Consider the following 23,689-nt stretch of genomic DNA (forward strand, 5'->3'; position numbering starts at 1 on the left):
CCTCTGTGAAGGACCTTCTGATATGTCTTGGGTTTTTCTTCCTTTAGAAGGGTAGTTTACACCTTGGCTGTGGGTTAAATCCCCCCAGTGAATTCTCCCCGGACAAGCCGTCAGGTGAACTACATCAGGAGCGTCTCTTGGGACTCCCTCAACTTGGCCTCCTGCAGGACTTCATCTTGCTCCTGAGCTCACTCCATTCCAACGGAACAGGAAGGGAAAAAGGAAACCAGACCAGAGTGGAAAGCATTTTCAAACTTTATTTACAACTGTCACAGTGACAAAAAGTAGTTTGGAAAAAAAAAATGCTAGTTTCTCCCTGAGCCTCAAAAAAGAACAGATAGAAGTTACAGGAGGTTCATCTCACAACAGGCATTTTTACTGAAATACTAAGAATTTTTTCAATACAATCAGTTAGAAATACACACAAATTACTTGGGGAAAAAAAAAAAGAGGAGGCCAGATAGGAGCTCAGCCACTTGTCAAAGAGCAGCTGGGTCCCCCCAGCAGGCTCCACCGCTGAGGGTCCTGACATTAGCTGTCAGCCCCTGGCCTGCTCAGACTGCAAACGGTCATACAAAGTGGTCTAGGGACCAGCAAAAAGAATAAACCACCCCCATAAACAGATACATACACAAAGTAGATTTGTTACGCAGTTTACAAGCACGTTCCCATCACACAGCAAGACCGGGACAGGTGATTCAGGGTAGCAGATAAGGGAAGACACCAAAACACAGGAATTGAAAAGGCAAGACCCCCGCCTCCGTCCACTAGGGGAGGCAAGGGAATGAGAGTATGGATGAACCACTCTCTGCAGCCAAAACAGAACGAAGCGGGGAGCAAGAGAGAGGAAAGCCCCTCTCAGTGCAGGCTGCAGGCCTCTCCCACTTCTGCGAGGAGTTGGAAGAAGTTATTGCCATGGATGCGTGTCACACAGGCAGACAACAGAGGGAGGAAGCAGGGGGGGCCGGCGACCATCGGCTTCCCAGAACAGAATCCCGTGGACTGCTGTGTCCACAGCACACCCTCATCCTCCTGCCCCGGCATCCCCAGAGCCACAATGACCTTGAGGTATTAAATACAGCTATATACACATGTCCAGAACTGAGGGTCAACCTGGACTGACTGGAGACCTGAGGGGACAAGCTGCGTGCCTTGGTTGGCCGAGTTTAGCTCAAAGAAGGCTCTGAGTCCACCTCTTGGCCACACGGTACTGCTCTCGGGTGGACTGAAGCGTTTGTCCTGCAACCTGCTGCTTCAGATGGCTCTTAGCTACGATAAGAAATGCTAAGTCCAAAGGCCAACTTTCTCATACAACTGGTGCCCTTGCAGGAAGCAGTGGGAGGTGGGGAGGGATGAGGACCACTGTTGAGTAAGAACAGTGCAGGTCCCTTGCCATGCCTCCCTTCTGCCCTTATCCAGGAACAACATGGGGAGAAGCCAGGGACCTCATGGCATCCTTTAGTCTCAAACTCGATCCCAAGGCTGCCATGAGAGCCTTGTCCCCACCATGCAAGTCACCTCCCCAGCGAGACACAGAAAAAGCCATGTCTGCTCTCCACTTGGCAACCACAAGAAAAACAGACCAAGATCCCCCACGGGTGTGAGTACTGCAGCTGGGCAGACTGGCGGGAATCCACAGCTGAGCTGGGGACCCATGTGCCCATGGCTGCTGTGGCTGGGGCAGGGAAGGTGGCGGTGAGGAGGAAGGGCCAGCCTGGGAGAGCACACCCACTCCATCTTGGGAGCAAGTCTTGGGAGGGCAGCAGGTGAGGGAGAGACCTTCATGCCAAGTGTCCACCCTGGGGCTTCCAACAAGGTCAGGAAGTGCTCTCACTACTCCTGAAAAGTGCTGGGAAGCAAAATGGATATATCAGGGAGAAAAGCTGAAAAGCACTGCCTCTGAAAAACCGATCACCTTGGCTATGTGAGCCTACCACAGCTGGGAGCAGACAGGCCATGGAGAAGAATGGGGTGACCTTTCCTTTCCTGCACATCACCTCCAGCTGGCTTTGCAGGCAGCCAACGGCTCCTGCTCTCCTTTCCTCTCCTCCCTGTCATAGACCAACACACCTGAAATGAAAGCAAAGGGTGGGGTGGGTGAAACTGGACAGAGAGATGAAGACTTTGTTTTCTGATGCACCAGCAGCCAGAGTGAATGTCTGCTGAGCGCATCCTGGCTGCAGTTCTCTGCTCACTGTTTTCTTAAAAACATGTATTTTTTTATTTTGCCTCATGTTTGTTTTCTTACCCCAAATGTTCCTTGCTTGCTTTGCACATGCCCCACCTCCCACCCACTAAGACCCATTGGAATCCCACCACTGCCTCTACTAGGCTGCCTGAGTTCAGATAATGATCTCAAAAACAGCACTCGCTCCCCCCACCCCCTAACCCCCTGGCTCTAGCAGCTTCCTTTCTCAGAGGGCCTTGCAAATTGTCAGAGGGCTCCACTGCTCGGCAAGTTTCAAAAAAAAAAAGGACAAGAAAAGAAAAGAAAACCAACTTGGTGATCTGCAGCTGCAAAACAGAAGCCTCGTTTGACATTTTCAGAATGATTGTGGCTCACTCTCTTCTTCCGTCACGATGGGAAAAACACAGTTCAGGAACAGATGCTGGCTGGTATGACCCATGGGAGTCCACAGGGACTCTACTGCTCTTTATTTTCTTTCGCTGTCTCTTCGCAGTTGTCTTGCTCATCCTCCTGGACCAGGAACTCCTCAGGGGGCCACCGGAGCTCCCCGCTCTCCACCTCCCCTTCTGTGGGTTCCACCACTATGGAGGGGAGGCGGTCCTTCAGTTTGCAGCAGCGGTCAAAGTCTGACGGGTCTGGGAAGATCTGAAAGAAAAGCAGAGCAGGTGCCTGGTCATGTAGATATTTGAAAAGAGAAATTCCATTCCTCCTTTGCACATCCGGGTGGCATACTGGGTGCATGCTGTAGGCCAGGGACTGTGCTTTGCACTTGGGAGGCTGTGGGGTATATAAGGTGGGAGCCACGGGAGAATATTCTGGGGCAACATAGGAAACTGTCCCTCAGTCAGACTCTGATTCTAATCCTGAAGCTGAAAGTCTGGGGGCAGTGCCACTGAGTTTAAAGGTTGATGTGACTCTGTTTGGACTATGTATTTTATTTTCAGATAAAATAATCCCAAACCATGTTATCCGCAGTAAGTCTGGTCTCTCTCTGCAGGAAGTATTTTACGCCAGCAGTGCAAAGAATACAACAGGTGCCATAGCATTAAGTACCTCCCGGAATAATTATTGGCACTAAGTGAGCAGGCTACCAGGTGCTATACATATATCACTTCCAACCCACACAGTCATACTGAAAAATAGGTGTTGCTAATGCTAGCTTAAAGAATCTCAGGCTTGGAAGAGTAGGTAGTCCAAGATTAGACAGCCTAGAAATGAGTGAGGGATGGGATGAGATTGAAAACTGGGTCTGGGCTGCACACGGTGGCTCACAACTGTAATCCCAGCACTTTGGGAGGCTGAGGTGGGCGGATCAAGAAGTCAGGAGATAAAGATCATCCTGGCTAACACGGTGAAAACCCTAACATGGTGAACTACTAAAAATACAAAAGAAAAATTAGCCAGGCGTGGTGGCGGCGCCTGTAGTCCCAGCTGCTCGGGAGGCTGAGGCAGGAGAATGGCGTGAACCCGGGAGGCGGAGCTTGTAGTGAGCTGAGATCCCGCCACTGCACTGCAGCCTGGGCCACAGAGTTAGACTCCATCTCAAAACAAAACCAAAACCAAAAACAAAAACAACTGGGTCCGTTCGATTCCACTGCCCCAACACCAGCCTGTCCCTCAAGTAGACGGGTCCTGATCCCATTGCAACTGTCAAGTCAAAGCCAAATCCTGATGAAAGGCATGGCCCCCAGTCACAGGTGGGCTGGCAACAAAATCCAAGGATCCTTTCTTTTTCACCTGTGAACATTCCTGGCTTCTTCCCAGCTCTACACCTGAAGGACTCTACTTCTTTTTCCAGAGTCCCGTCAACCAGGCTTTGTTTTTTAATGCCTACTCTGTGTCCTGCCCAGAGCTGGCAGAAACCCCAAACCTGGCTATAAAATCAGGGTCAAATCTGGCTCTGCGGATTCCCTTTGCACACACTGCCCTGTGACTACAGCTGACCCAATTCTTTGCCCAGCAGTTTAAGTACTTAATCCGCTGGGCTGCTGGTCCCTGCCATTCACAGCCCTCAGTGACACACCCCAGAGCTAGAGAGAGGAGCTTCTGTCTGCGATGCTGGGCTCACAGAATCAGGCACTTGGCACCTTCACAGCCATCTCGTCCCACCTCTCCATTTGGTAGATGAGCAAACCAAGGCGCCAGAGGGGTCAGGAGATCTGCTCAAGGTCATACAGTGTGTTCATGGTGCAAGAAAGGAAAGCAAAGCTTTCAGTGGGTGGAGACACATTTGAAGAGATCTAGGGGGCTGCCTGCTCCTGCCTGCACCTTGATCCAGATGGGGACAGGCCCATGGCAGCAGACAGGAGTCTTCCATTACCAGGACATGGAAGAAAGGCCCTTTTACAAACTCAGGCCTTCCCAATTCTGTGGTGCTCTGAGGGTGCCCGGTCTTACTGCAACCCAGCCCCAAGCAGTGCTGCCCCAGCCAAGTCACACTCTCACCACATCACAGGCCACGTGGGGCTTCCAGGAATCACAGGCCTCAACGCAGCCTTCCCAATCCCTGCAGACGAGTGATTATTAACCATTTATCCAATAAGGCCTATTGCTGGGGATTAAGCCTTAAGCCAGCTGTACAACCAGGCATCATTAAAGACTTAACGAGGCTCATAAAAGGTATCATAATGGCAGCCAGGAGGAAAACAAGCCCAGGGACAGACTGGGCCAGTGTGGGTCACGGAGGCAGGAGGGCAAGGACCCCAGCTCCGGGCTTTGTCTTCCTGACCTGGCCAGCCTAGAAGTTCTGCCCTCGGACGGTGCTGTGCCCGGACGCGCATGTGCCGAGCGAGGAGTGGCCACGTGGGCTTTTTGGGGGTTGCCTCATTTCTTGGGTGAAGTCAGAGCCCTCCATGGGCTGTGAGTACACAAGGCACCCTCCAAGCATGAGCTTTGGGAGTGGGTGAGAGGGACCCCGATGGAGGGAAGTCCACTACAGGTAACAAAGCTCTTTCAGACGTCACCTTGTTCAGGGCTGTCACCCTAGGAATAGTAAGACCCGGGACTCTGTAGGTCACATGGCAGAGCCAGGATTCAAACCCACACCTGCTGTTTTCAGTGCCCGAGCCTTCTGGAAAATGGATTAGGCTGCTGCTGGGTCTCCGCCCCATTTCACAGATGGAAAACTGAGCAGGGAGGGAGAGCAAGACTCTGAGCCTTGACTGCCCAGGCAGCTGTCAGTCAGCGCCCCAGCCCAGGAGGTGAGCTTTCCAGTCCCGATGCTTGTTCTAAACCTTCAGGATCCAAGACAGCACCATAAGCTGTCAAGAGGAGAGGGGCACCTGCCCTGTGCAGAGCCTGGCCCTGCCTCCACCCTCTGACCTCACTGCCAGGATTGTGCCTGCCTGTGCCAGGGCCACATTGCCAGGGCTGGGAGAGTGAAAACCCAATTCTAACTATCATGGCCAAGGAAAAGCAAAAGGCATGACAAGCAGGGCAGGGCCGGCAAAAGGAGGAAGGGGAGAAAGGGGAGGAGGAAGAGGAAGAGAAGGAGGAGGAGGAGGAAGATAGAAAGAGGAGAAGGAGGAGAAGGAGAGGGGTGGGAAGCATTGGATTTCATTTCAAGCTGGAAATAGGTCTTTCATTAAAATAAGGAGAAAAATCTAATGATGATGATGATGGATGAAATTTTTGCTGAGCAGAATCTCAGACCTCGAAATAGTTCTAGTCACCACCCCCAACTTATCCACAGTTTTGCTTTCAGTTACCCATAGTCAACCGCAATCCCAAGATAGGTAGGTACAGTGCAATAAGATACTGTGAGAGACAGAGACCACATTCACATAGCTTTTGTTGCAGTATGGTGTTATAACTGTTCTATTTTATTGTTAGCTATCATTGTTAATCTCACATTAAGTCTAATTTATAAATTAACCTTTATCACAGGTATGGATGTATAGGATAAAACATAGCATATGTGGGTTTGGTATTATCTGGGCTTTCAGGCAACCACTGTGTGTCTTGGAACGTATCCCCCAGAGATAACGGGGACTACTGTAACCCTATTTGGTGGATAAGAAACCTGACGCACAGAGAGGTATGTGACTCGCTCAAAGCCATGCACCTGGGAAGCGGCTGAACTGGGATCCAAACTCAGACCTGTAGGACTTCAAATGAAGCGTTCACTTGATAACAAGGGTAAGCCACACAACCCAGGCGCTCACTATGTCCTTGACCACCATTGTATAACTCTAGTCAAGTCCTCTCAACCCCAAACGCCTCAGTTTCTCCTTTTGAGATGTGAGGTGACTTTCTTGTCTCACTAGATAGGTACAAGTTCTTGGCAAATATAAAGATGATAAAATGCTTTAAGGACATAAGCAAAATTAAAACTATAATGTCCTCTTTGGAGCAGTTTCAACAGAACTACAGTAAGCATCCAATCTCCAAGCAAGAGGCAGTCATACATACACAGTAATTAAAATAATTCCAAACAGCGCCATTCATACCAAGACCTCCACAATTAAGTCTTTAAAGTCCTTGGAAGAAGTCTCAGAATTGAACTTCTGATAGTGCTTACTGCCAGAGGACTTTGCTCCCTGAATTGCTTGAAGCAAGCACTGTTTAAAAAAAATTTTTTTTTACAAAGCCTGTTAATTGTATTTTTAAAAATTGAAATAATAATCAAACCCTTCCATCAGAGATCTTATTTTATTATCAGATTATACCCATTTGGGCCTCAAAACTGTAGCTCTCTCCAAACACAAAAAGTAACCAGAACCAACAGCTTCTGGTTTCCTTACAGACAGACAGAAAGTCTTGCAAAGTGCTGCTGAGTAATTTGCCAGCACAATCTTATCTCTGACAGCTGCTTCAGAGGCTGATCCCAAGGAGGTCAACATTTTTCCACTAAGTCATGCTTTTTAATCATCTAGGCAGCAGAAAAATGAGAGGTTGCAACTGCAATTTGATGGGTGGGGAAGGCAGTGGAAAAAAGGACTTGAGTCAGACTTGCCAAGCACATGACAGGTAGGGTTGAGGCGGCAGACCAGCCGGGCATGCTGCCTGCCTGCAGGAACTGGCAGGGAGTAAAGAACTGCCCCTGTTCCCAAAAGAAACTGTTTCTGGTTAAACCTCTTACCCCTAAAGTGCTCCTTCTCTCTGTACTACAGAAAGGCAAAAACAAACACAAATCATTTTCCCTTCTCTCTGCGGTGCTCAGAGCCATTTCCCACCCTCAGCCCAGGCTAAGGCAGGTCTAGAAGCATCCACGGCCAGCTGTGATTCTCCCACCCCTACAGCTTCTTCCCTCTGCCAGCCCTGGACTCCACATCCAGCAGCCACACTGGGCTGCCAAAGCTGATGGCTGAAATGAATCGAATGGACACCAAGTGTTATTAGTCCATTCTCATGCTGCTATGAAGAAATCCCCGAGACTGGGTAATTTTTAAAGAAAAGAGTTTTTTTTTTTTTTGAGACGGAGTCTCACTCTGTCACCCAGGCTGGAGTGCAGTGGCACAATCTCGGCTCACTGCAAGCGCCACCTCCCGGGCTCACGCCATTCTCCTGCCTTAGCCTCCTGAGTAGCTGGGACTACAGGCACCCACCACCAAGCCCGGCTAATTTTTTGTATTCTGTAGTAGAGACGGGGTTTCACCATGTTAGCCAGGATGGTCTCGATCTCCTGACCTCATGATCCTCCCACCTTGGCCTCCCAAAGTGCTGGGAATGCAGGCATGAACCACTGCGCCCAGCCTAAGGGAAAGAGGTTTAATTGCCTCACAGTTCCACATGGCTAGGAAGGCCTCGGGAAACTTACAATCATGGCGGAAGGGGAAGCAAACACATCCTTCTTCACAAGGTGGCAGGAGAGTGAAGTGCCGAGCAAAGGGAGAAAAGCCCCTTATAAAACCATCAGATCTCATGAGATCTCACTTACTATCACGATGAGAATGGTATGAGGGTAACTGCCCCCATGATTCACTTACCTCCGACCAGGTCTCTCTCACACACGAGGGGATTACGGGAACTACAATTCAAGATGAGATCTGGGTGGGGACACGGCCAACCCCTATCACCAAGTTCTATCCTTTGCAAATGGAATGAAGCCTCGTCATTCACACACACCATGAACCTTCCCAGGTCTTGCATGCCCCACAATGTAGAAGAGTAAGCACCATTCTTGTCTCCTTAAGCTCACCCTCAGGCCCAGGATTCTCTGCTCCAACAGCCTCTGCTGTTGGTCAGTCAAACAAATGCCCTGGGCTTCCCTGGAACATCCTGCTGCCTTCACCATCCTCATACTAAATCATCAATCCAACAAGGCAACCACTCACCACAAAGGGCCAAAGTTACTTAAATTGATGTTTATATTATATCACATATAAATTTCTGTTAATAAAAATTAAATAAAAAGTTTAGCCACCTTTCTTATTTTTTATTAGTTTTTTTTTTTCTTGAGATAGGGTCTTGTTTTGTCACCCAGACTGAAGGGCAACGGCACAATCTCGGCTCATTGCAGCCTCAACCTTTCAGGCTCAAGTGATCCTCCCACCTCAGCCTCCCAAAGTGCTGGGATTACAAGCATGAATGCCTGGCCATGGTGAGGGTGAATTTTACAGGGGATACCTCTTTGGTGGCATACTTTGCCTGGTGGCCTCCAGTCCCAACAAGCCCCGGCATTTGGGGAACTCAAATGAATTCACTTGAAAGGTCAAGGGAGCTTCAAGACTTTGTAGCAAGATAGTGGAATTTCTGGCTGTATGGATCAGTGCTGTCCAATAGAATGTTCTACGTATGGAAATGCTCTCTATCTGCCCCATCCAAGACAGTAGCCACTTGCCATGTGTGACTATGGAGCACTTGAAAGGTGGCTAAAATTGGCCAGGCACAGGTGGCTCATATCTGTAATCCTAGTACTTTGGGGGGCTGAGGTGGGAGGATTGCCTAAGCCTGGAAGGTTAAGGCTGCAACGAGCAGAGGCCATGCCACTGCACTCCAGCCTGAGTCACGAAGCAAGACCCTACCTCAAAAAAAAAAAAAAAAAAAAAAATTCTACTGACAAAAACAAGAATGGTGGCTAAAAGTTTATATTTTATTTAATTTTTATTAATAGAAATTTATATGTGATATAATATAAATATCAATTTAATGTAACCTTAAATGGCCCCGTGTGGCGAGTGGCTGCCTTGTTGGATAGATGATTTAGTATGCGGACTACGAAGGCAGCAGGATGTTCCAGGGAAGCCCAGGGCGTTTGTTTGACAGACTAACAGCGGAGGCTGTTGGACCAGAGAATCCTGGGCCTGAGGGTAAGCTTCTGGAGACCAGGAATTCCTCAGCAGGCTTCTCGCTTAGGCATAAAAGTTGTCAGTGAGCCAGTTCCCACCCAGTTCCTGTTTCGCCCATGGAGGAGAACTGAAAGGCAACACCAGGGCTTCAAAGGCCCCAGATTTGGGGAGCTGGCTATCAACTGTCTGCCTGCACGCCAGGTGACCTAAACCTGCCTGCCCCTGGGGTGGGAGAGGAGAGAGATGCCTGGCACCTGGCATGGAAAATGTGAGCAATTCTGGTCAGAGCTGCCCTCCCCTGAGTGTGCATCTCTCAGCCATCATCTCTGACAAACAACCTGAGCTGGCCACAAAGAGGCCGAGGGCTCTGCAAAGAGCCGAGAGATGCTAATAGGGAAAGCGGACACCAGCAGGTAGAGGAGATGAAAGGTGGTTAACAGGACACAAAGGGCTAATTACCAGCTCTGCAAGCTGAGACCTCAGGAGCCTGGACATCTTGCTCTTTTTCTCAAGGGTGGAAAGAGGAAAGAGGAGGGCCGGGGGTGGAGAGGGAGGGGAGAGAGCCTGAGATACATAACCAAGCTAGCTCCCTAAGGCACTGTGGACAAAACCACACAGTAAGCCTCTACCCTCTCTCGTTGCAGAGAAATAAGAAAAATCAGCCCAAACCCACTCAGGAAAATTGCTCTTCCCACAGGCAGACCACAGAGTCTGGAGGATCTGGCTTTTTCCTCGCCTCCATCTCTTATTATCTCTGTGACCCTGGTCACATCATTTTATTGCCTCTGAGCCTGAGCTGCCTCCTGAGTAAAATGAGAAAACCATTTCCACTTTACGATATGGTTGGCATGGTCACAGTGCTGTGCCTTGAGAGCCAACAGTGCCTGACAGGCTCATCGAAGCGGTGGCCCATTCTCCTCCTCTACTCCTCTATAATTTGGGTCAGTGCTAATGCTGATCTTGCAGGGCTTTGGAGAGAATCAAATACAGGTATGTGTGAACATGCCCTGTAAACTCTACCTTCCTAATGATGGTTCTTACTAGGTAAAGCTGGGGTGGAGCATTTAGAGTGAAGAACCAAGAGGTCAACAGCTGTAGCTTGGGACAGGAGCAAATATGCAGCACTCCTGAGCTTGTGCCCACAAATCTTAGGCCAAGTTCTTTGGAGAAACGGCTGCAACTTGATCACATCCCTCCCAGTGCCTCTGTTTCCCCAGGGCATGGGTTAGGCCTGCCAGAATGAAAACTATGCCCTTGTCACCACCCCACCAGACCTCACCAGAGGCCTTCCTCTTCTTCTACTTCTTCCTTCTACTTACTCCAGGGGCCTGCCCCTCAGCTTCCCCAAGTCTGGATTTCTTCTCCTGGAGAACAGCAATGAACTGCCTTGTGTGTTCCTTCCTATGAGGGGCTGGCTTATAACAATGGGCAGATCTCTACCAGCATCCTGCTCTGCCAAGGGATGAATGAACAAGCAGCAGCTAAGTCAAATAAAAAACACACCTGTTCTTTGCCCCCTAATAATGTGTGAAGGCAAGAAATTCAGTTTTTGAAATACCTGCCTCCTGCTATTTTATTATCATCATTATTATTATTTGCATTTTACTGGCTTTTCCACGTGGAATGTGGCTAATAAGAACAGAAAGAATTGTAGCAAAGGGCAGCAGGGCTACTAACTAGATGCAGGGAAGGAAGAATATTCTCCAGTCTCTACTCAAAGAGACTTGTCCACTCACTGTTCATCTTTAAGACTCTCATCTTCCTTAAATCTCCCCTGGACTGGGGTTATAGAACATCTATCTACCTTACTCTATTCTGCCTCGTCCTGGTGCCTCTAATCCTATAGAGGACTTAAGCAAAGATTTAGGGCTTATAACAACTGCTAGACCTCCTTCCTTTGGATCAAAGATGCTTAAGCCTCCAGCCTTGAAACTTGAAAGAAAAGGAAATCCTTTGGATAAACACCATCTTTCATAAACATCTCTCGAACACACGCCCATCCTGCAAGTCAGGAGTTCCAAATTCTAATTAATTGCACTAATTTCTACTGCTAACTCTGGGCCCAGTAGAATGAGGAAGCTTTTGGAATGTTAGAGAATTTTTTCAAAGTTCTCTGGGGCAGTGAGAAAAGACTTGTTATCAGGCACAGATAACAAAAGACAGTTTTCAGGCACAGATGACTTCAAATATTCATGACTTTTTGACAGTATCATCATTACCTTCTTGAAAAAAGATTGGCCCCCTGTCACCTCCAGGCACCTGTGGATGGCACATCCCTCTCTCTATCCTCCCTTCACTGGTACTACCCAAATGTCCCATGGTCACACCTCTCTCAGCTGCCATTTCTAACTATCCCCTCATTCTTTGTTTTGGAAACACAAATCTTGAACATTTAGCCTGTCCCATTGCCTTCCTTCCATTTCTTGTCTGGTTCTCTTTCTAACCCCCACCATGTAGCTTCCAAAAACATCCCTGGGTGGAAACAAATCTCGAAGGCCTTCCTTGCAGTCCTGCCCCATGGCCTTCGCTCCACTTTCATTCCATCTCTACCCATTCTGCAGTGCACTACCAGGACAACTCACTTTGTCCCCGCGACCCCCAAAATTTTTTTGCCCCACACAAGAAGTCTTGCGTGATAGTAGCTCCCATAAAAGAAGCTTGGAGATTTTAGTTGATCACAACTGCAGCACTGAGGCTAACAACTGAAGCAAACAGGGCTATATTCCTAGAGGTATATGCCTTTCAATGAAACCATCTATGCTAACAGAGGAGCTGATGGCCCTGCTACCCTCTCATCAGGCATATTCTATTTAGCCTAGGGCAGCCATCCTCCAAGCTCAATTGCCAAGATCCTTTCAGGGAGGGAGCCTCCACGGAGGTAACATATTTGCATAGTACTACTAAAGATGTCCTTTGCCTTTTCCACAGTGTTAACACTTGCACTAAGGGTACAGAAAGCAACAGTGGAAGAAACTGCTGGCACCTTGGTGAGAATTAACATAGTGGCAGCAAACCATACTTGGCATCATCAGTTGTTCGCCAGCTCACCCTCATGATTAAAATGAAAGCAAGCAAACAAAAAAAATTAATGCCCTTGATGAAGCAGTAAAAAGTAATTTGTATTAAATATTGACTCCACCACATGTCACTTATATATGTGGCACAGTGAAATGGACAGTCAGCCCACAACATTTCTGCTGCTGACGGAAGTACAACAGCAGTCGCGAGGAAAGCGGTCATGTGACAGAGTTGCCAGCTGAACTAGCCACTCGTGCCATGGAGCACCATTCTTCTTGAAAGAATGACCAACAAATTGTAGTTATTCCAACTTGGGTATCTGGCAGACATTTTCTCAAAAATGGACAAAGTGAGCCTGTCAGTTAGAAGAAAATGGCTGACAGTATTTATCACCAGTGATAAAAATAGAGCTTTCAAGTGAAAATTAGAATTTTGGAAAAGTTGTACCAGCCACCACGAGCTTGATAGCTTCCTAATGCTTGAGATCAGTGGAGACATTAAGAAATGTGATTTTATGATATCGTATAATGAAACAAGTCAACATTTTGAAGACCTGCATAACTCAGTGAACCCATATTTTCCAAATGATCAGAGCATTACACTAAGCATGAGTAAAAGATGCACTCAAAGTGCAAAATAGACTAATTAATTTTAGTGTACAAAAAGGTCACTGATAAGATTTCAGATATCACATTGCCACTAACATTTAAGAAACTACCACTTGTTGGCTGGGCACAGTGTTTCACGTCTATAATCCCAGCACTTTGGGAGGCTGAGGTGGGAGGACTGCTTGAGGCCAGGATTTCAAGACAAGCCTGGGCAACAGAGTGAGACCCCATCTCTACAATCAAAAAAAAAAAAAAAGCCAGGCATGGTGGCACATATCTATAGTCACAGGTACTTGGAGAGGCTGAAGCAGGAGGATTGCTTGAGTCCAGGAGTTGGAGGCTGCAGTGAGCTATGATCATGCCATTGCACTTTAGCCTGGGTGAAAAAAAAAAAGGAAGGGAGGGAGGGAGGAAGGAAGGAAGGAAGGAAGGAAGGAAGGAGACAAACTACTACTTGACTACTACTTGCTGAATTTTATGAAGTACCAAAGAAACAAATCTGCATAGGCTAGATATCCTTCATTGACTTCAACCAACACATACTGCAACAGATTGACTGGAGAAGCACATGAAAGTCTAGCCTAGTCTTCTATTAAACTAGACATTAAACAGACATGCAAAAATGTAAAACAATGCCTCTCTTCTCACCAAACATTTTCTGTTTTGGAAAATATATTTTTTATTAAAAACTTTTATTTATATTAACATGTAACAGTTTTGTTACTCTAAATGAATAAATAAAAATTTTTGAAAATTCTGTTTTAATTTCTGAAACAGTAAATACCAAAAGATATAATCAAAACAAAAGACATAATCATGAACAAAAGCTCTTTGGGTGGTCCTAAATAACTTTTAAGAGTGTAAAAGGGACTGAGACCAAAAGGTTTGAGAATAGTTGGCCTGGAGAAATAATCCTCTCAGTAAGACGACTATGGACCAGGTGCAGTGGCTCACGCCTGTAATCCTGGCACTTTAAGAGGTAAGGCAGGCAGATCACTTGAGGTCAAGAGTTTGAGACCAGCCTGGCCAACATGGCGAAACCTCGTCTCTACTAAAAATACAAAAATCAGGCAGGCGTAGTGGTGCACGCTTGTGATTCCAGCTACCTGGGAGGCTGAGGCACGAGAATCCCTTGAACCTGGGGGACAGAGGTTGCAGTGAACTGGGATTGTACCATTGCACTCCAGCCTGGGTGACGGAGTGAGATTCTGTCTCAAGGGGAAAAAAAAAAAAAGATTATGTAAGTCAAGGTTGAAAAACAACATATTTTAAAACTGGTAAAGATTTGACGGGAACATAAAAGGTGCCTTCTGATATCTGAAAGGCTGATTGGTAGGGAAAGAACAGGTTTTTGCTTTTGTTTTTTAAACTCCAACGGGCACACCTTAGGATAAGGATGGTGGATTTCGTGTCATTATTCAACTTCTAAAAACACAGTAAGGATTAGCTCTCTCACTTACAGACATGGAAATCAGGCCCAAATAGGGGATATGAGTTGCCTGAGATGACATAGGTAGTAGCAAACCAAGATTAGAAACCAGTTATCCGGATTCTTAGTCTGTAATCCCTCTGTGCTGAGAGGTTCTGGGCTCTGTGTCACGGTGTCCAAAGAATACCTGGGTGACCCGATGTCAGGCTACTGTAGAGACATTCCTTATCAAGGTGATAGGACCTAGCTCAAAGCTGCCCTCCCCTCTGAGGAGCTACGGTGCTATCACTTTGATTCTAAAGCAAGTATACATATCCGTGCTTTCCAAACTTTTAGTGTAGTCCCCAACAGAATTCTGAACAACTCTGTCTCCTTTCACATGTTCTAAAACCCCGATATATTATAAATATTAACATTTTAAAACCAAATATACATCCCACTCTTTTAAATGTACTCAGTGGATTACAAATACCGTAAGAATTTAACAGCAACCATGACCTATTAAAAAACTCAAGAACAAGCTCTTAAGTCAAATCTTGTATTCTTACTTTCTCTACGTAAAACTGTATTTCCATTGTACTTCTCCACATAATTTTTTCTTAATGTAATATATTTTTATGTTTGAAAGTTTTTCATCATTAGCTTTTCATACTTCTCTACAATAAAAAGAGGTATTTATGCATATACATTGACATTTAAAAAAATGTCCTATGACCTTAAGGCTTTGTTAACTTACAAATTCTGGATTGGTTTATTGTAGCTATTAGTATATAACTGATCAACGAACATATCACAAATAATTATTAAACACAAAAGTAAATTTTTATTGAGGTTTCTTTTTGTTTGTTTGAGACAGGGTCACACTTTTACCCAGGCTGGAGTGTAGTGATGAGATCTCAGCTCACTGCAGCCTCCACCTCCTAGGCTCCAGCGATCCTCCCAACCCAGCCCCTCAAGTAGCTGGGACTACAGGTGCACGCCACCATGCCTGGCTTTTTTTTTTTTTTTTTTTTTTTTTTGCATTTTTTGTAGAGATGGGGTTTCCCTGTGTTGCTCAGGTTGGTCTCAAACTCCTGAGCTCAAGCAATCCGCCCACCTCAGCCTCTCAAAGTGCTGGGATTATAGGTGTGAACCACACATCCGGCTTTAATGACGGTTTCTTACTGTGATAATGAGTTGAATTGCGGCAGGTTCTCTTGTAAAGGGGAAGAAGGGCAGTTTTGAAGGAAAGGTAGGACAAGGAAGCAGGTGAAGCTAGTCTTCAGGAAATGCAATTTGCAAAAAGCAAGAGAAGAAGGCTTAAGATGTGGAAATGGATTTCCTGAAAACCCTCCCTGCTGTCATGTCCTTTAGAAAGTGTCCGTGAACCCCAGAGGCAGCTGTCCTCCCATTTTAACATTTTGTTAAAATGTGAGGTAGTACAAGCATTATTAAGAAGTAATTTGGCATACAAATCTCTAACACTCAACTGCCAATGAAAACAGTCAGGAAGGTTCCTGATGCTTCAACTGTCATACCCGAGAGGCACATGACCAAAGAGATACAGACTTTAGAGGATCCTAAAAGGATTGTGCTGTGGAATTTCACACTCATTTGAGCTGGTATGTCTCAGCCTCGTGATACTACCTTCATCATTCCTGTTATGTCCACATACATGTCTTAGTTCTCCTTCACTCATTTGTTTAAAACATCCTTGTTTAAAAATCTACCACTACATAAATGGAAAACTAGTCTTACATTTTTCAAGCTGTCTGTATAACACCTAAATGAACTTTGTAAACCATCAGGAGTATGTGGACCCTGCTGGAGCACTGGCCTGGGCTATGTGTTGCAAAGCACCTAGACCCTTGGAGAGTTGTTGGGTAGAAGGCCCTTCGACACTGGGTCCAAGACTTCCATTATGTTAAGATCTACTTTTAAGAGTCCAGCCTAGGCTGGGTGTGGTGGCTCATGCCTGTAATTCCAGCAATTTTGGGAGGCTAAGGCAGGTGGATCGATTTAGGTCAGGAGTTTGAGACCAGCCTGGCCAACATGGAGAAACCTGTCTCTACTAAAACTCGTCAGGCATGTAGTGGGCGCCTGTAATCCCAGCTACTCAGGGGACCAGGGCAGGAAAATCACTTGAACCAGGGAGGCAGAGGTTGCAGTGAGTCGAGATTGTGTCACTGCACTCAAGCCCGGGCGACAGAGCAAGACTCCATCTCAAAAAAAAAAGAGTCCAGCCCATCCTTAATTCCAGGGAAGGAATATTTCTCAACCATGAGTTATCCATGAGCCAGATCTGGAACCCCAGGAAAGCCGAGTTGGTTCAGAGACAAAGCATGCATCTGGCGAACCTTCTTGGGTCTCCAGAACAATGTAATTTTACTGGTCTTCAAGGTTTACACAATGCTCAATGTCATTAATAGAATAAAGGAGACAAGCTGAGCAATTGCTGACCCACATACATTTTTAATTCACAGAGGGTATCAGTGTACCTACTATGGGACAAGAATATGATCACGAGCTATTTTGCAATGCTGGCTAAATGTTGCTTGAACATCATCAACTGTATCATCACACTTGAAATAAGTTATTAACAAACAATAGGAAGATGTACAATATCTCCTAAACACTTTAAAATAGCCAAATATCTTTCTGACTCTATCCAAAAAGCTCTACCATTATCCCATCTTTATAGATGTTCTACCCTGGAGATTCTATTTGCTAGAGCTTTCGATGCTGGGGGTTTGTATTTTGATAAACTCTTTGATGTTTTCTGTTTTTAAGGTAACATATAATCAGGAGGCTTAATGATGCCGTATCTCTTTGAATCAGTAATTCTAATTCCAGGAACTTATGCCAAAGAAACGAATCAGACCTGTGCCGAGATTTCTGTAAAATGATGTTCAGAATAGTGTTCTTTGTAAGAACATAATATGCCACAACCTAAATATTCAGCATTAAGAAATGTTACATAACAGAATTTTACAAAGAAAACCAAATGACAAGAACATAGTCACGATATTATATTAAGTGAAAAAGGGATCTACTACAGCATGTACAGTACGGTCTCAATTTTATTTTTTAACTATAAGTGCATAGAAAAATACTGAAAGTAAACATACCAAAATGTTTCAGTGATAGAAATATGGGTGTGGATTTTTTTTTCTTCACATGTCTCTGTATTTTCCTAAATTTCTATAAAGAATAAATATTGGCCGGGCGTGGTGGCTCACACCTGTAATCCCAGCACTTCGGAGGCTGAGGCAGGCAGATCACTTGAGGTCAGGAGTTTGAGACCAGCCTGGCCAACACGGCAAAACCTCGTCTCTACTAAAAATACAAAAACTAGCCGGGTGTCGTGGCACATGACTGTAATCTCAGCTACTTGGGAGGCTGAGGCAGGAGAATCACTTGAACCTGGGAGACAGAGGTTGCAGTGAGCCGAGATTGCACCACTGTACTCCAGCCCGGGCCACAGAGTGAGACTCCATCTCAAAAAAAAAAAAAAAGAACAAATATTACCTTTATAATAATAACATACACGTAACAGTATATATACACAATCACACTTTTACCTTTTTTCAAGAAATCCTATTCCACAGACTCAATTCTAAGGAAACAGTATAAAGTATGAACAAAGATTTATAAAAAATTGTATATAAATTTGTATATACATATTTGCATATTTATAAAAGAAAATATATGTAACCTAAAAATTTCAACAATTGAATGATAAATTATGTTTTAACTTTATGATATATTATACAGTTATTAAAAATGATAGCTTGGAATATTTTTAAGATAAATTATCATGATATAGTGCTAATGACTTAGATGCCATTAAGTAAAGCAGCAAAATACAACAATGTGTGATCCTGGCTACATAAAAACGTAAGTGCACCGGGAAAGAAGGCAAAGATGCTAAATTGTTAACCATTGCGCTTTATGCACGGTGAAATTGTGGTGACTGTAAAACAAAAAAGTTTAAGAAAGAAAATAGGTCTGGCGCGGTGGCTCCTGCCTGTAATCCTGGCACTTTGGGAGGCTGAGGCGGGAGGGTCACTTGAGGGCAGGAATTCGAGACCAGCCTGGCCAACATCGTGAAACCCCATCTCTATTCATAAAAACACAAAAATTAGCCCAGCATGGTGGCATACACTTGTAGTCCCAGCTACTCCAGAGGCTGAAGCAGGAGAATCCCTTGAACCTGGGAGGTGGAGGTTGCAGTGAGCCGAGATTGTGCCATTGTACTTCAGCCTGGGCAACAAGAGCAAAATTCCATCTCAAAAAAAAAAAAAAAAAGAAAGGAAGAAAATAAAAACAAAAATTCCATAATGAGCATATGTTTCTTTTAAAATTGGAAAAGCATAAAAAGAATAAAATACATATTTTATCAATAAAAATATGAAATTGCCAACAAAGAGGGAAAGGGAAGGAAAAATTTCCTATAATTAAAACGCTAATCTAAAACAACCACTTATTAGCCCCCATCTGCCCTTACAGTTGTGTGTGTGAATGTGTGTGTTGGTGGGTGTGGGCTGGCACCACTGCCTATATCCATGGGGATAAGTGGCTGACCTCAAGGCCACCTACTAAATTAGGGCTTGTATGCAGGGCTACATCTAGTGAAAATGTTGAGAAATTTGGGAAAGCCAAGGATAGCTCTTAAATCCAGTTTGAACAAGTGCTTTAAGCTCTCCTAAGAAAAGGTGGAAGATGAATTCAAGATATATTTTAAATTCTGTTTGGGAACCACCAAATCAAGTTAGGAGAAAGTCAGGCTTAGACACCAACTGTATCTGTACTGAAATTTATGAGTGCCCTCTTTGCTCAAACTAATTCCATTTTATGTGAGAAATCCAGAACTTTCCTTCCCATTGGTCCAAATAAAATTCCTGGCTGAGAGGCAAGGAGTGGATGAGTTTCAGCTAAATGCTTGGGGTCTCTTCTACACAGTATACCTAAATAAGCTACTGCCGGTGCGAGGCAATTAAGTCCACCAGAGAGGGGGCTTCAGGGGGTTCCCAAAGTTTCCTTGAGGTTAAAATGCTAGCTTGAAAACAGTTTGGAGAAAGCTTTGGGCAAATTTAAATTGTTTTTCAAGATGGGCCTGTGTAATAAGGGGCCCTCCCTCAGCCCAGGAAGGAAGCAGAGGATTTGATGTGCTGATAACAACGCCTTCCTGAGCTGTGCTTGAGGACAAGGGAAGGGCAGGTGGTGAGGTGAGAGGCAGGCAGAGGCAGCACAGAAGCTACTAGACTGGGAAGGAATGAAGCCCCAGCAAGTCTAAGCCCTGTGTGAATGAGGGCCCGTCTTCATATCCTCTGAGGATTACTTCAGGACTCAGGCCTGCAAGATCATTTCAGGACATTTACTAGACACCCAGGAATAGCTCTTGGCTACAGTCACAACATTCGCCACCCAAACTCATCCCTTTCCCTAACAGTACCATCCTTTCTGTCCAACGTGGGAGACCGGGCCTACTGGGAGAAAATGCTGATCCTATAAAAATTGGCTTCCTGAGACTGCCAAGATAAAAGGATTCTCAGTGCAGGATGGGGAGAGAGGAAGGGCCAATCCATCATCCAGGCTCATTAAGCAACTATTTGTAGGACACTGTGCCCAGCGTCTTAGAAACAAAGAGCAGTCTAAGACACAGCGCCTGGCTCAGCAGAGAGATGAACACATAACCTCTTGGAGAGAGAGGCATCAGGCCCAGCACGGGCCCCTTGAGAGGAGGCTGGGATGTATGGCCCTAGTATGCAACGTGTTGGCTGGGAAAGTGAAGAAAGCTTGTTCTCTCCCTGGCCAGGCTACAGACTCACTGTTGTACCAGGGGGCTCATGGGGGCCAGGAGGAAAGCCCCATGGGTGTAATTCCAGCCCTCTGCAGGGTAGTGTAAGAGGAAAGGTGATGGATCCTCACACAAAGCAGACTTGCTCTGAACAAAGTGAACAATGACTCACATAGAGGCAGAATGTGCAGACATGGGCCCAGTGCCACTCAGAGAAATACAGTATTTGTGCTTTCGAGACCAGTGGCCCTAACTGCCTGTCCTACATCCCATTCCTATGATTTTTATCAAGGAGAGAGGTGGGTGGAGGGAGTAGGGATAGGAGAAAAGAAAGTTGCTGCAATTCCAGGAACATGTGTCCGTGGCTGGATGCCTCCTGCCAAATGTTTTGGAATTTTAGCTCTATGTCTCTCCGGGGACTACTGAGGCCTTTTAAGTCTGACATTATGAAAGATGTTTCCTGGCGACAATGGGACTTGCGTGTAGCTGCTCAGCAGCGCCTCCCAAACTCTTGAGGACATATGGGGTACTACAGCTGGGAGTAACCAATGAGACAGGCGTAATGAGGAGGCAGATAGAGTGGATGCGTTATGCCCAGAACGGCCTCGTGAGCTGGTGGGGGACAGAGGCCACAGACCAGAAACCTTCCCAAGGGCTTAACCCGTCACCTGTTTCCACACACGCATTCCACCCAGGTAGAACCGGCAGAGTGAAGCCAGGCTCAGGAGGTCTCCATCAAGAGAGGCTCAGCAGAGATGTGAGCAAAGAGAAGGGGTTTCCGAGCTACCTACCGCCTAACTTCAGCGATGAAATTGAGCCTGTTCTTTGAGAGACGAGTTGCCGCTTCTGACAAAGAGTGGGAAGGGCCATCATGGAGAGACCTCGTCTCTACTAAAAATACAAAAAATTAGCCGGGCGTGGTGGCACACTCCTGTAGCCTCAGCTACTCGGGAGGCTGAGGCAGGAGAATCGCTTGAACCCGGGAGGTGGAGGTTGCAGTGAGCAGAGATCGCGCCACTGCACTCCAGCGTGGGCGACAGAGCAAGACTCCATCTCAAAAAAAAAAAAACAGTTGAGAGGAGTGAGAGAAATGAGGTGGCTATTTCTGGATCTGAGAGATAAAGGAGCAAGAGATCCTGTGTTCCCAAGAGAGGCTGGTTGTCCACCCCCAGTGGTCCTTCAGACCACTCCTCAATGCAGGGCCATAGCTGAGGCTCTCAAACTGCACGAGGCAAATACTAAGGCTGAGGCAAGAGAGATCAGCCCCCTAGCCTGCTCTTCCCTACCATAGAAAGCACCAGGACATCACTTCCTCCCACGTGAGAATGCAGGAAGCTCTCAGCTCTGTTTATCAAAGAGAATGAGGGGCGCACACGAGCACTGTGCTGTGTGAAGAAATCGCTCCTCCTGGCTTCCTTCCTCCCAGAGCATCCTCCCTCGCTGCCCTGAGGAGGGGAGCCAGATGCTTGTCTGACTGATGGATGTCAAATGGAGGGGGATGTGACCAAGAATAAAAGCAGAAGGAATCAAAGGGCAGCCAGGAAGGGATGTTGCTGATTAAAGAAACTTAAAGAGCCTGGGGAGGGATAATATGTTCAGACTTTGGTCCAGGTGCTTTAGAAGTAACAGTTTTAAATGAAAACCAAGGAGCCACATCTGTACCTAGACCTTAGCTGGGGTGATGAAACTATAGAAGCCTTGGCTGCTGTGCTGAGGAAGTTAGAGTAGCAAGGTCAGGGTCCCGGTGCCCTTGGGTGGAGGCAGTATCGGTGCTCACAGGTAAACTCCCAGGACCCTTCCCCAGACAAAGCCCAGGCCAATTCGGGCACAGCATTGAAGGAGACCCAGTCGCAGAGGCATTCCCCAACACCATATTTTTATGAGTCCCTGGAGACAAGGAAGCAGCCGCTGACTTGCTTCCTTGAATTAGGATGAGGAAGAAGGCACCGGGACAGCAGAAATTCCTGTTCCACAGGCTGGATGGAGGTGGGGAGGGAGCTGCTGCCATCAGGGAAATCAACATCCTGCTGCAGACCCTCCCACTCAGCTGGTTAGCTGGCCGCCACCCACAGCCCGCCTGCCCAAAATGCACTCACACTTTCTAGTAACCATTTACTCACCCACCCCACAGGGTGTCACAATTCATGTTGAGTGAATGTGCACACGTGGATTTCCCTTACTGAACTGCCTCTCAATGAATGTTACTACAAACCAAGGCACCAGCCCGCAACACAGCCCTAACTGCCCCAGGACAGCAGCTAGGGCTTCCTTGAATCTTTCAGGGGATTAAAAGGGCATCTCTCTGAAACCTTGGTAGGCATGAGCCTGAGCAGGCCCTTTCCAGAAGCTAAGGCAGAAGAGAAGGTGGCCAGCTTCCGAATCAGGAGACTCAACTTTATGGAAACAATCACCGCCCACTTAGAGCATTTAGGCACCCTGGGTGGGGGTGGGGTACAAAGATGAAGATAAGTCCTCCCTTGCCTTTGAGGACCTAGGCAAAGAGAAGGTAAGGCAGAACCCATATCCTTGAAGCAGCGCGGCATCATTGGTAAGTATAAAATGCCACAGGCATTAAAAGAAAGGTCACATCTGGTACAGAGAAATCAGGAAAGCTTCATTCTTGGTAGATCTGCAAGGCGGGGAAGTGACTGACGAAGTCCAACGTGCCATTTATTTGATGACTTTGTTTTCAAGGTCAAATCACAAGCCTGAGATCCTATTGCATCTGCCAAGTCTGGACTGATGTCTCCTTCCCACTCTCAGTTCCTTAGAAAAGCAGGTCTCCGCAAAAGTCACGTACTATTATTATCCTTAGGAGGAATGCCAAGAACAGAGCTCCGAGATCTCCTGCCCCCAGCCCTGAGTCGAGCCGGAGCATGCACAGGGAAAGGGCTCCAGCCAAGTGCCAGTCCCAGCCAATCCCCAGAGCTCTGGTGGGAATGTGTCTAATTGGATGGTATTAGCTTTGAGTGGGCGCAGAGAATATCTGTCACACAGCAATTGTCAGACCAGCTCACTGCACAGCCCTGCCCCCGGCATAAACAGGGGCGAGCCCAGGGGGTTTGAAGATACAAGAACATTACCTTAGAGATGGAGCTGCCCTCTCAAAGTCCTAATTTTCTTTCAAAGCCCAGCCCCAGTCTGCCCTCCCTCTGATTCTGTCAGCTGGATTTCATTGTTGCTGTCAATGCCTGGACTCACTGTAGCTTCTGTATGTCCCACACCTGGATTGACTGCACCACCTGTGTTCCAGATGTTTATGTAGATGCTGGGTTCTTACAAGGGTCCTGGACCCTGGGCACAAAGGCCAGCACAGCAGGTTGCACAGGGAAAGTGCCCCTAAATATTGCATGGTTAAATACTACAATCTCCCTTTCCTCTTCACCAGGCAACCATGAGACCATTCCGAAATCAGAAAAGTTGTGAAAAATTGTGACC

At 46.5% G+C, this 23,689-nt stretch overlaps 1 protein-coding gene across 4 annotated transcripts in view; it reads right to left on the reverse strand.

Annotated features, from left to right (window-relative positions):
- Positions 1 to 237: 237 nt before the first annotated feature.
- Positions 238 to 23,689, reverse strand: part of LBH (limb bud and heart development) — a 28,482-nt gene continuing 5,030 nt past the window's right edge. For all 4 annotated transcript variants that reach the window (XM_011960568.1, XM_011960570.1, XM_011960567.1 and 1 more), the window contains exon 3: positions 238 to 2,833. In XM_011960568.1, the coding sequence (XP_011815958.1) occupies positions 2,645 to 2,833 (189 nt within the window). In that variant the 3' untranslated portion in view covers positions 238 to 2,644. The remainder of the gene's footprint in view (positions 2,834 to 23,689) is intronic.

This window comes from Colobus angolensis, unplaced genomic scaffold, assembly GCF_000951035.1.
Source record: "Colobus angolensis palliatus isolate OR3802 unplaced genomic scaffold, Cang.pa_1.0 Scaffold515, whole genome shotgun sequence".
NCBI lineage: Eukaryota > Metazoa > Chordata > Mammalia > Primates > Cercopithecidae > Colobus > Colobus angolensis.